General features: G+C 32.1%; 2 protein-coding genes across 4 annotated transcripts; both read left to right on the top strand.

Annotated features, from left to right (window-relative positions):
* Positions 1-2,131: 2,131 nt before the first annotated feature.
* On the top strand, positions 2,132-3,722 carry LOC111281386 (uncharacterized). The gene has a single exon (XM_022869130.1). The coding sequence runs from the start codon at positions 2,142-2,144 to the stop codon at positions 3,576-3,578; it is 1,437 nt and encodes a 478-aa protein (XP_022724865.1). The 5' UTR covers positions 2,132-2,141; the 3' UTR covers positions 3,579-3,722.
* A 3,222-nt stretch (positions 3,723-6,944) lies between these two features.
* LOC111280735 (glycolate oxidase-like) lies at positions 6,945-11,271 on the top strand. 3 transcript variants are annotated; one of them, XM_089757366.1, is made up of 12 exons: positions 6,945-7,033; positions 8,045-8,217; positions 8,398-8,522; positions 8,720-8,766; positions 8,924-9,001; positions 9,281-9,405; positions 9,657-9,723; positions 9,811-9,873; positions 9,965-10,034; positions 10,129-10,229; positions 10,494-10,598; positions 10,939-11,271. In XM_089757366.1, the coding sequence occupies exons 2-12, from the start codon at positions 8,081-8,083 to the stop codon at positions 11,122-11,124; spliced, it is 1,104 nt and encodes a 367-aa protein (XP_089613492.1). In that variant the 5' UTR covers positions 6,945-7,033; positions 8,045-8,080; the 3' UTR covers positions 11,125-11,271. The 3 variants fall into 3 exon arrangements, with proteins under 3 accessions (XP_089613492.1, XP_089613491.1, XP_089613493.1); XM_089757365.1 differs by having other exon boundaries at positions 6,945-7,221; XM_089757367.1 differs by lacking the exon at positions 6,945-7,033 and having other exon boundaries at positions 8,128-8,221.
* The last annotated feature ends 993 nt before the right edge of the window (positions 11,272-12,264 follow it).

Below are 12,264 nucleotides of genomic sequence, written 5' to 3'. Positions count from 1 at the left end.
TGATAATAACAATTATTTGCTTTATTATCCACCAATTAATCTATGAAACATCATAACTTAATAATAATTATTCACATACATCAATTTAATTTTAATTGATTTTTATGAAAATTGAACACTAGTCAAAATTTGAACTAATAATAAATTTAAAATATATATATCAACCTTTGATTTATAAACGACCAACAAAGATAAAATTATATAAGTAGCTTGACTCAACTTATTATTTTAATTTGGTGCCATGATTTAAAAATAAAATTAATCTTACACCCAAATATTATTTTCTACATATATTCTCCACTTACATATAATATTTCATGGTAAATTCCTTTATCCATTTCCAGTTGTTTTTCATAGAAATCGTAGGACAATTTGCCTATTCTATATATAACAAATATATGACAATTAAACAATCGACTATTCCATTAGAACTCAATTTAATTCATTACTTGATAACAAGTGATAATTCTTTTGGTTGTAGATCAATTCATGTCTTTCTCTTTTATGTTTTCAGGTTATTTCCTATCTTAGTTTTTATAAATATCGATTTTTCAAATAAATATAATACAATTTATTAAACTCAATTGTAGAGTCAATTTCAATATATGCATAAACTTATGTATTGTAATCAATATTTTTCATATTGTATTTTGACTTGACACATTAATAAAATAAATTATTACTGTGTTTATTTCATTCAGTCAATATTTTTACCAGTAATTATGCAAAAAATAAAACACATACTTCTAATGAAGATCTTTATGAGAATTAATATTTTGGTCTATAAAAACATTAATCTTTTGATACCTTGAGCCTCCTCTAATATTGATTTCCAAGTCATGCCAATTTTTTTCCTTACATCTTCTTTGTGCAAAATATAAATTTCTCATAATTGTCTTTAAATTGTTAGGAACAATAAATAAAAAAAAGATGAATAATAAAAAAAAATTTTAGCTTTGAAACGTAAATAACATTTTTTGAAAGTAGTTATGCCTTTAGGATATAATAAAACCTTAAACTTTTTAATTACAAGTAGTGAAAATGGTTATACTGAAAGATTTATTTATAATGAATGAACATATATAAACTTTTAGTTAAATGATTATGATTTTTTGTATAATCATAACTTTTATAAATAATATTTTATTTATATTCAAATAATTATAATCATTTGTCATACGATAATTATTTCTATTCAAATATAATTATTTAAAATATAAATAAAATTAATATAAAAATTAATTTTATTCATCAATAATTAAAATTTTTTATTCGATATGAGGTACATTCTAAACTATTTAAGTATATATCCTTCGTTAAAGGTAAAGTTCAGATCCCAAAATTTGACTGAGAAAAATAGAAGTGAAACACACTCTGAAAGCGGAGATCGAGATTTAGCTTTCATGTACATTGAGAAAAATACTTACTTGACAGGATAAGCAATTTTTTTTTACCTTGAACCGAAAAATAAGATATATACAGTAGTAAAATCTTTTCTGATCCAAAACTTTTATTTATCTCCAAGAATTCTAAGGAAAATAGTCTGTTAGTTTTTTTTTTTTTGTTGGTACAAGTCTGTTAGGGTGACGAGCAGCCAATCCCAAAGACATAATAGAGGTTAGGGCGACCAGAGCCAGAGCCAGAACCACAGGGGGAGAGAGAGAGAGAGAGAGAGAGAGAGAGAGAGAGAGAGAGAGAGAGAGAGGCATCTGTAGCTCTGCAAAAGCAATGCTTGTTGTGTCGACTTCAGGGACGATTCTGAGGAAGAGCCATGTCAAATCATGCTTAAACTAAAACCCTTTTTTTATTTTGTTTTTCATTTTCTTGATTATATATTTTGACAATTTGCTCCTCTTAGAATAACTCTGTCGTTCTTCTATCATTTGCGCCTTTTTACATGCAAAAACACAATACTATCCTTATCTCACTCTGCCATTTCTGGAATGCAAATGCCAGACAGAGACAACTTAGGGTTTCCCAACAGCAGCCTTTCACATACTGACACAAAGGGTGAAGCCATAAACTGGTAGACATTCCTTTACTTTCCTTCTTTTTGCTATCAATATTTGTTCAAGAAGTCCTCGTAGAAGAGAAAGTAGACTGCAGTCTCTTGGTTCTAAAGCTACATTTGACATTTCTAAATGCTTATATTTGTTGGTTTTGGTTCTGTTGTTTCTCGCTCTTCTCTCATGGTTTCTCTTTCTCTTTTCCTTGTTGGATTCCTTGTTTTGTCTTGTGGGGCGATTGCAGTGCAAAGAAATTTGAATGAGAGTGAAATTGTGATGGAAGAAGGGGAGCTTTTGGGGCTTTTTGATGTTATAGGTTCACTTCTTGATGAACCTGGTTGGGCTGAAGTTCATCCAGAGCCATGCACGGACACTCCATGGCCTGGTATTGAATGTGAGATTGGTCAAGACCCTCCAATCTTTCATGTTACGACTATTCACATTGGCCTTGATGTTGCTACCCCACCTTGCCAACCTTCTGCTAAAATATCAGATTCCTTGCTCAAACTACCTTATCTGAGAACTCTATCTATTTTTAACTGTTTTGTAACTTCACCAGTTACGCTTTCTCCTGCATTATTTGGTGCACTGTCTTCCTTGGAACATCTATCACTTCAGTCAAATCCATTTCTATCTGGAGAGGTTCCTCCAAGCTTGGGGAATATTTCTAGGCTAAGGGTCCTGAGCCTGTCACAGAACAATCTACAAGGAAATATCCCCCGTGAGCTTGGTGGATTAGCCAACTTGGAGCAGTTTGACCTGAGTTACAACAATCTAAGTGGTGAAATTCCTGAAGAGATTGGAGGACTGAAAAGTTTAAAAATTTTGGACTTAAGCTCGAATGACCTTGAAGGGCCGGTACCATTTGCTTTGGGTCAGCTTGAACTTCTTCAAAAAGTTGATTTGAGCTCAAACAGCATTCATGGAAGGATACCTCCAGAATTGGGGAAGCTAAACAGGTTGGTTTTGCTTGACTTGAGCCATAACTTCATCAATGGGCCAATCCCTGAGACTCTCTCAGATTTGGAGCAGCTACAGTATTTAAATTTTGATTACAATCCCATAAATTCATTGATTCCCTTATTTGTGGGGTCCCTCAAGAAGCTTACATCAATCAGCTTCTCAGGATGTGGGTTAATAGGCCCAATGCTCAACTCCTTGTCTTCATTGAAGAATCTCACTGCTCTTTCTCTAGACAACAACAGTCTCACGGGGACAATTCCTCCAAATTTAGGATCACTTCCAAATCTAGACGAGCTTAACTTGAGTCACAACAAGCTAAGTGGGGAGCTACTCCTCTCAGAGATGTTTATTAAGAGGCTTGGAAATAGGCTGGATGTTAGAGGAAATAGTGGGCTATGCACAAGCTACAAACTATTCAGGAGGAACATCTCCACGTATCTACAAATCCCGGTTTGTTTGGGCACAGAAGGAATAGTTGACAACGTAACTTGTCCTAAAGAACAGCCGGGTGATTTCAAGCCAAGGATCCACAGTTCACGTGCTCCTGCCCAAGATCCACAGTTCATTTCATCATGTTTTGTTCTTTTTCACATGCTTTCCCTTTTGTAAACATTTCTACTATATCCTGTCAACTTTTATGTTGTCTAATGAAAATTAAAGTAAGCCTAATTTAAACTGAACAGGTAAATGAAAAAACTATATATATGATGTTTGGTATTGCCATTGATGGGTCATTTTCTTATCGAAAAGATGCACAGCCTAAGGGTACGAAGTTCGTGAAAATAAGCAGAGGAGCATTTACATCCGTACTTGAGGTGAATTTACATGATAAGGGGCCACAAATTTTGCGTCTGGCCCTGATTTCTTGTTCATCTGTAGCAGCCTTTCAGAAAGAGAAGCAAAAGTGTGTCGGATCAGATGTTTATTTGAACTGCATTTTAGGCTTTTGACATGGAAAAAAGATATGGATCTCTGTACTCGGATCTTTGTAAGAGAAAGAGAGTTGGAGTAGAAATGTCTCAGGATTATTTAGTAGCACTGGAAAAGGCTAAATTTTAGCTTCATTGTTCTTCTCATCTTCTGGATTCCAACGGACCACAATCACTGTTTGTCTTTGTGGGGGTCGGTTGCCACGTTTTAACGCTTCAGCCTCTCTCTTCTCGTAGCGCTATGGTCTTCGGCCTGGCACTCTGGGCCTATGGAACTGAAAAGAAAATATGGAATCTCCCCTTTTTTTTTTCAAATTATTTATTTAAAAAAATGATTGGATTTGGGTATATTATAAGAGGTCCAACCCAATCGAAAATGGAAAGGGTCCAATTTCAATTGCTTAGACCTTAGAAGAGATAGTCAGCTCTCATGTCACAATTGGGATAATTTATTCAAAATTATTCCAATTTAACGAGCTAAGTTTCAATTTTTTTTTAAATCATATATATATATAAATTGCATTATCAAATAATCAAGTTTTGATAATTGAAATTTATATCTACAACACGTTTTCAGACCAAGGGATTAAAAATCTATTTGAAAAAGATCTTTCTAACAATCATAAAGGCTTTATTAGGATGGATAAAAAAAAATAAAAAAATAGAAAATTGAAAGATTACTAAAGTGGAAAGTTAGAAAATATATATATTTTTTATTTGTGTGCTTGATAGAAAGATAAAAAAAAAGTTTTAAAAAGTTTTTCATCTATGGTAGAGGTGAAAAATAAAAGAAAAAAATTATATGATTTTATCAATATATTCTTTTTTAAATTAAGATGAAAAAAAAATCTAAACGTGATAGATAATTTTATAAAAATACAATATATATTCACATCTCTCTTATTTTCTTTTTTTTTTTTAAATTTGTTATTTAAAATGATTTATATTCGTAAATAAATATGAAAACAATAATTTTTTCTATTAAACACATTCTTTTTTTAATTTTTTTTATCATTTCCTATCCAATTTCCATTATTTAACCTTTTCATTATACCAAGTACACTCATAATCTAGTAATAAAATATAATATTTTTTATTTAATTATTAGAATTCAATTGCTGATAAGAGACGGCCGGCTAACACTAATTTTTAATTTAAATTCTCACAAGAATTCAATTCTTATTAGAATTCAATTCTTGATAAAAGAAGACTAACAGGCTTCTCAATAAAAGACTAACAATCAACTTACCATCAACCTACAGGGTTTCTGTCAGCCCACAGGATTGGAATAATAACATAATATTGAATTAGACACTTGTTAAACTTAGTTTTGAATGTAATTTACTGTTATCATTAGTGGCACGAATCTTAATCCGAGCCTGAAGAAGATATAATATAAGAAGACAACAGCCATTTTGTTTTTTTTTTTATTTTATTGTTAACAGTAAAATGGGAGCTCTCAAAGAGCATATATTCTCTAAGGGAATCATTTCTCTCTTTGGCTTTGATTTGACGTTTAAATTTCAGCAAAGGCTGCATGAAACACATAAACGCAGCCCGCAACAGAGAAAATTTTGTATATATATCAAAGAGTTAGTAAAATAAAGAAAATTATCCTTTATTCTTTAATTTATTAATTTAATTAAGATTTAAATTAAATAAAAATTATTTTATTTATTGTTATTAAAATTTTTAAACTTTACCAATCGAAATTAATAAAATAAAAAATATTTTTTAAAATATATTAAAAAATTATATATATAAAAAAAAACTCTTTCAACTTGCAAAAATAATCCAAATTTTAATTCAATTTTAGTTCTTAAGTGGGTCATGTACGCAATTTATTTTAGTTCTTAAGTAAGTCATGCACGCAATTTTAGTTCTTAAATCATGCAGTTACGTGTCAAAATTTTAAAAGAATTTAATAAATAAATAAAATTAACATAATACTTTTAATTTTATTTTGGATAAGATCAACCATTAATTTAAAATTGATTGATTGAAATTAATATAAAGTTTTATCTAAATTATATTTACATATTTAAACTTTTTTATGTGAAAAATTTGTTCAATAGCTCCATTTATTTATGACATTCAGATACCATTTTTGATGAATTTATTAGTGAGTTCGCCAAGCTTAAAATCATATTAATATATATTTTTATATTTTAAAATAGAACAAATCATTAACTCTTAATGGGTCAATTGGAATTAAATTAATTGCTATATCTTCCTTGAATTTTGTAAGGTTTGGACGATTCTTGTCACACATCAGATTGTTACTTCAAAAGACCACACGCATCAGATGCCCGTGAGGAACACCAATCTAAAAGATGAAAGCGAGTGGTCCCAGTCGCGCTATTTCAAGTGTTGACAACAAACGAGTGTGATGTCAAAGGTTTGCTTGCCACTTTGTTTGGAGTTTATAAGGGAGTGGGTCCCATCTACACGTAACTTACACTCAGGTATGAGTGAAATACCAGAAACTTCACACTTGGATTTTGATGATAATTTTTTATTTAATTTCGTTAATAATTAATCATATTCATTATAGACACATTTGATTACCTAAATCTAAATTAATGTAGTTTTATCGAAATAACTTAAAAATATGTTCAATTTAAAATCAAAATCTTGGTTTTAGAATTGATAATTTAGACTTAAATTGGAAGTGATTGTTTTTAACATGTACAACACACTTGCTTACATTTTGAAATTTTTTTTTTTAAAATAAATCTTAATTGATAAAAAAATAAAAAAAATCCAGTGATTTTAATATGCATTAAGTTCAAATTAAAATTTAAGAAAAACTAACATAAAATGTAGTTAATTATGGTTAATTGTTTGTCAAAATATGTTGACGGTACAAATTCAATCTAAAAAATGAAGAACAAAAACATATGTAGAAGGCCGAGAAGATCATCCTTATCATTATTTGTTTATTAAAGATGTGATGTTTCAATGTGAGTAGCCAAACCCAAAAAGAATTCCACAACGTTAAAATGATGGCGCTATATAAAAATATGATGATGAGGTAATGAGCGTTATAATCGACAAAACCTCTCCAAACAAAGTCTGACATTTCCATGACACAGATTTGGCTTCAAATGCCCGCCTGCCTTGGAAAACCAATCCGTGTAATTTTCTCTCCATCAATTCTAATCTCTAACCTTTCATTTTCCTGCTTTTGTCTTCACTTCCTTTTCTTTAATATTTCCTCTCCAATCCATCCATGCTATATTAGTTGTTTGTTTGCATTACTTCTCTCCACTTATTCACTTTAGCTTTTCCCATCTCTCTTTCTATTGGTGGTAGTGGCCAAGGTCTGTTCTTTTCTCTTCATTAATGTTCTTTGCTATTGTATCTGATCATGTTCATAGTTTTGTTCCCAAAATTTAGTTTATGTCATCATCTTTGTATATGTAATTATGGGTTTGAACTGATTTCGGGTTTTGGTTAAATAATGATTGAAAGAAAGTAAATTGACAACCTTTTTTTTCAACTTTCTTGAAGTTGATTTTATCAGAACATTCAATTTTTATTAAACTTCCAAATTTAATCCAGAGGTGTAATATTTCAACCATCTGTTTTAGAAAATAAAGTATGATTATTTTCATTATAATCTTTATGGCGGAGTTTTATTCAACAGAACTTTTTGGTGGATTTCAAACTTTGATCACTGCTCACTGGAAAGTTGGAGAATAATGGAAAACATGACTTTTTTTAAAAAAAAAAAAAATGGCTGCAGCCTAGATAATAGGAAAGGAATGGCATGTGCTGAGATTCACACTTAAGATCTGGAGGCCACTTGGTAGCTGCATGAATCAATTGAGTTAAATGGTTAAAATCTTTCTTGTAATTGCTAAACATGACTTTTAAATGGGCTTGCAAGGGATTTTTTGGCCTCAAGTCATTTATTTTCTATACTTCTGCAATTAATTTAAGTATTACTTACTCTAGAGATTTCCTTTGATTCTGCTATGCTGGTTACTCTCCTATTTGAGTCTTATTTACCTAAAAAATTGTTGTTTCTGTAAACTCTTTATAGTCATCTTATATGTTAGTTTACCTTTATTTTAACTCTCTTATCATGTGATGAACTGTGAATGAAAGCAATCTGATACAATTTTTTTTCCTGGAATTCAGATTACATTGGGATAGTTCAAAGTATCTGTAAAAAAGATGGAGATAACTAATGTTTCTGAATATGAGGCCATTGCAAAGGAGAAATTACCCAAGATGGTTTATGACTACTATGCATCAGGTGCAGAGGACCAGTGGACTCTTAAGGAGAATCGAAATGCATTTTCTAGGATTTTGTAAGTTCAGTTAATTTACAAGTTAATAGTTTTCTTATTGTGCACTTGCATTAATGAGGTCTGTTTTAGTCTTAAGAAAATGTACCATACTTCAATTTTTCTGGCAATCTTTTCTCTGTGGGTTGAATTTGATAGTCTATCTTGTCATTTAATGATGCTCATTTATTTCATGGAAAATAGGTTTCGACCCCGTATTCTTATTGATGTTAGCAAGATTGACATGACCACAACTGTCTTGGGGTTCAAGATTTCAATGCCTATAATGATTGCTCCAAGTGCTATGCAGAAAATGGCTCACCCTGAAGGTATATGCACCTGAGTAAAAAAAATTTTGGTTTGTGTTGACCCTGTGATGAGATTGTTTGAGCAATTAATTTCCACACATCAGATTGAGCACATTCATCTTTTGTTGATGCATATGCTTAGACATACATGACGGTTGGCATTGCAGCAAAAGCAAATGTATCTATGTCTCAATGTTAACGTGTGTTTCTTTATGCAGGAGAAAACGCAACAGCTAGAGCAGCTTCAGCTGCAGGAACAATTATGGTTTGCTTCTCACTGTTCCTTTCATCTTGACTTTAAAACTGAATTTATATCTTCTGATGTTGTTAATGTTCGTGGCTTGCATTTGGCATGCAGCAGAATCCTGTTTTGTTCTGCAAAATCGATATTTACTGCCTTTTGTTTATTTTTTTCCCCTCAGATACTATCCTCGTGGGCTACTTCCAGTGTTGAGGAGGTTGCTTCAACAGGACCTGGCATTCGCTTTTTCCAACTCTATGTGAGTTTGAGATATCTTCTTTACACTTATACAATTTGTCTTCATTGTAATATAATTGTCTGATTTTAAAGCAGAACCTTAAAAAGATAGTTTATATAATCTAGAACCAGGCTTTACATTTTATGACCTTTTGCACAATGAACAGCAGATCACTAAAGTTGCAAATTATTTTCGAATTATGCTGGATGCACATATTTCCAGGATACAGAAAAATTGATCTTTTAAAGTTTTTATTTCATTTTATATCATTTATATCAGTCATTACTGCATATTGTGCAGGTACACAAAGACAGGAATGTGGTTGCACAGCTTGTGAGAAGAGCCGAAAGGGCTGGTTTCAAGGCAATTGCCCTTACAGTGGATACTCCAAGGCTTGGCCGCAGGGAAGCTGATATCAAGAATAGGTGAGCATCAAATGCGAGCATAATTTTGGAAAGGGGTGAAAAGAAAAAAAAAGTAGGGAGGATATAGTTTTGGCTGCATTGTTTCACCATGCAAAGAATATGACAATTTTGCCACTTGGTTTTCTATTGATTTTGTTCTCTGCGACATTAGGTACTTTGAACAGATAAAGAATAAGGTTGCAAAATATCAAAACAATTCTATTCTAATATTTTCGGAAAAGGACTTATTTCTTCCATGAACTCACTTGCAGATTTACTTTGCCCCCATTTTTGACTTTGAAGAACTTTGAGGGTTTGGACCTTGGCAAAATGGATAAGGTAAGTGATATATGTCTGATCAATCTTAATTTTAATTTTCGATTTACTTTACCTGTTTGTTCACCTAATGATGGGATTATCTTGCAGACCGATGACTCTGGATTAGCTTCATATGTTGCTGGCCAAGTTGATCGATCACTTAGCTGGAAAGTAAGATGCCTCTTTTTCTTTATATTTCACATTTGTTAAAATGTAACATAGAAACATTTTTCTGAAATTTTCTTTCTGGCCAATGAAACAGGATGTAAAGTGGCTTCAGACAATCACATCTTTGCCTATTTTAGTTAAGGGTGTCCTTACCGCTGAGGATGGTAAGAAATTGACCCTAAAGAAACAACCAACTCAAAACAACTTCCTCTTTTCATTTTTCTCATGAAACTCTACTTTATAATGTTAATAATGCAGCAAGGCTAGCTGTACAAGCTGGAGCTGCAGGAATCATTGTGTCCAATCATGGAGCTCGACAACTTGATTATGTACCTGCAACTATTATGGCTTTGGAAGAGGTACATTTTCCCTTTTTGAAATCATTAAGGTCATCAAATCAATGTTTTAAGACGTTTAGTTTTCTAGTTGAACTTATCTCAACTTTTTCTGAAAGTTTTTGTGTCCAATGCTAACGATCATGTCATATTCTGCATAATTTTTATCTCCTTTGATCCTTTCCCAAGTGTTTCTAACTTGTTATTTCTGCACGAGTACGCAAGCAATCTTGAAATGTTTCTTACATTTGTGGTTCGAATTTAATAATTTCTCAAGCTAACATGCAGGTCGTTAAAGCTGCCCAAGGCAGAGTTCCTGTTTTTCTTGATGGAGGGGTTCGGCGTGGAACAGATGTCTTCAAAGCGTTGGCTCTGGGAGCATCCGGAATATTTGTAAGTATTTATACATTTTAGACATGATAAACATGGATCGAAATAACTCGTCCTTCCCTGCAGCATCTCCAGCACATATCTAGCAACCCCTTCAAGTTGGGTGCAGTTTTCTTCCACATAACTTGATGAACTTGTTCCAACCATCTCTGGGGATTTAGATTTCTAGATTTTATTCTGTAACATAATTTTCACAGTCTAGTCAAAGAATAATAAGAAGTACCAAATTTAAGCCCAGCAGACCACTGCTTAGCAAATGTTAACCTGTTAATCCTTTTTCAATCTGGTAAGCCTGTGATTTTCATTGGCATAAATCGATTCATTGATCATGTTTCATTTTCAGATTGGAAGGCCAGTAGTATTTTCATTGGCTGCTGAAGGCGAAGCTGGTGTCAGGAAAGTGCTTCAGATGCTACGCGATGAATTTGAGCTGACTATGGCATTGACTGGTTGCCGCTCACTAAAGGAGATCACCCGAAACCACATTGTAACCGATTGGGATCATCCTCGGGTTGTTCCTAGGTTATAAGTTGGTAGTCTCTGTCAAATTGCCCGTTGCAAAGCAAAAGTTCTAAGATCCTATCTTGTCATTAGAATAACTTAATATTTTGAAGAATTGGTCTTATGTAATGAGTAATGACAATAAAGGCATATGCTGCTCTTTTTTTTCCCTGCATTATCTGGTGACCAGGGTTCAGCTCACCCTTGCTGATGATGATATTAGATTAGTTAGCAGCGGCCTAATCCTGATCCAAATCTTAGAAAATGGGATTTGCTTAAAATTGTTGCCTCAGAGTAATATTACTCGGATGGCCACTCATCTTATGAAACAAAAGATGGAAATAAATGCCACCATTGTTAATGAGCTACCATGTTGCTAAGACCTTGCTTGAATGTAAAATGAAATTACTGATCCAAGAGCTATGCTGTTCTGGTTAAGATCAAATTTAACACTTTGATACATGCCAACCAATTGCTTTCAATAGTGACAACTGATCGACATTCAACAGATTTAACTACAAGCAGCATTCTTTGGAAATATCTATTCACAACATCTTTGATTCCCTCCTTCTTTTTTTTTTTTTTTTTTTTTTTTTTTTTTTTTTTTTTTTAACTTGGTTCCGTCTGGTTTACCAAGGAATTTTTTCCTGTATTGAAAATTTTGCAATTATATGCATATTACTTTTATCTGCCTTCACATCGGATTTTGGTTCAAATAAACTTTGGCTGCTTTCAAAATAGTTAACCTTCTTATCTTGTGACTAGTTTATGGATAGAAACATCATAAAATCTTTAAACGGTCAACCTAGAAAACTTATTAATTTTAATGGCCTTTACGATCAACATTAACCATTTGATAAAATAGACTATTATAATCAAGAAGCTCAATAGTAAATTCAGGTTTAAGACAGGTACGATTTTAAAAAGGTATGACCCCATTCATGATTTCATATACAACAAGATATAGCATAAAAAACCGAAAGTTGAGAAGGTACCCAGCATGTAGGACAACAAAAATGCCTCCCCCTTTGATTCTTGTTGAGCAAACACAGTCCCTAAATTTTAATTGACAACTCAATTAAATCACATACAGCAAAAGTTTGAGTAATTAAGTATATAAACATTAAAATTAATAATAAATAAGCAATTAAAAATGTAAAATAGCATA

Source organism: Durio zibethinus, chromosome 28, assembly GCF_047325235.1.
Source record: "Durio zibethinus cultivar Kanyao isolate XHJ-2024 chromosome 28, ASM4732523v1, whole genome shotgun sequence".
Lineage (NCBI taxonomy): Eukaryota > Viridiplantae > Streptophyta > Magnoliopsida > Malvales > Malvaceae > Durio > Durio zibethinus.
The sequence above is the reverse complement of the archived record's forward strand: the minus strand, read 5'-3'. Positions and strand labels throughout refer to the sequence as shown.

Bases quoted from the DNA above. Each gene is read 5' to 3' on its own strand.
- LOC111281386 (XM_022869130.1), top strand. From the start codon at position 2,142: ATGCTTATATTTGTTGGTTTTGGTTCTGTTGTTTCTCGCTCTTCTCTC.
- LOC111280735 (XM_089757366.1), top strand. From the start codon at position 8,081: ATGGAGATAACTAATGTTTCTGAATATGAGGCCATTGCAAAGGAGAAA. The intron at 9,874-9,964 runs GTAAGATGCCTC...CCAATGAAACAG, and splicing joins ATCGATCACTTAGCTGGAAA to GATGTAAAGTGGCTTCAGAC. The intron at 10,035-10,128 runs GTAAGAAATTGA...TTAATAATGCAG, and splicing joins TGTCCTTACCGCTGAGGATG to CAAGGCTAGCTGTACAAGCT.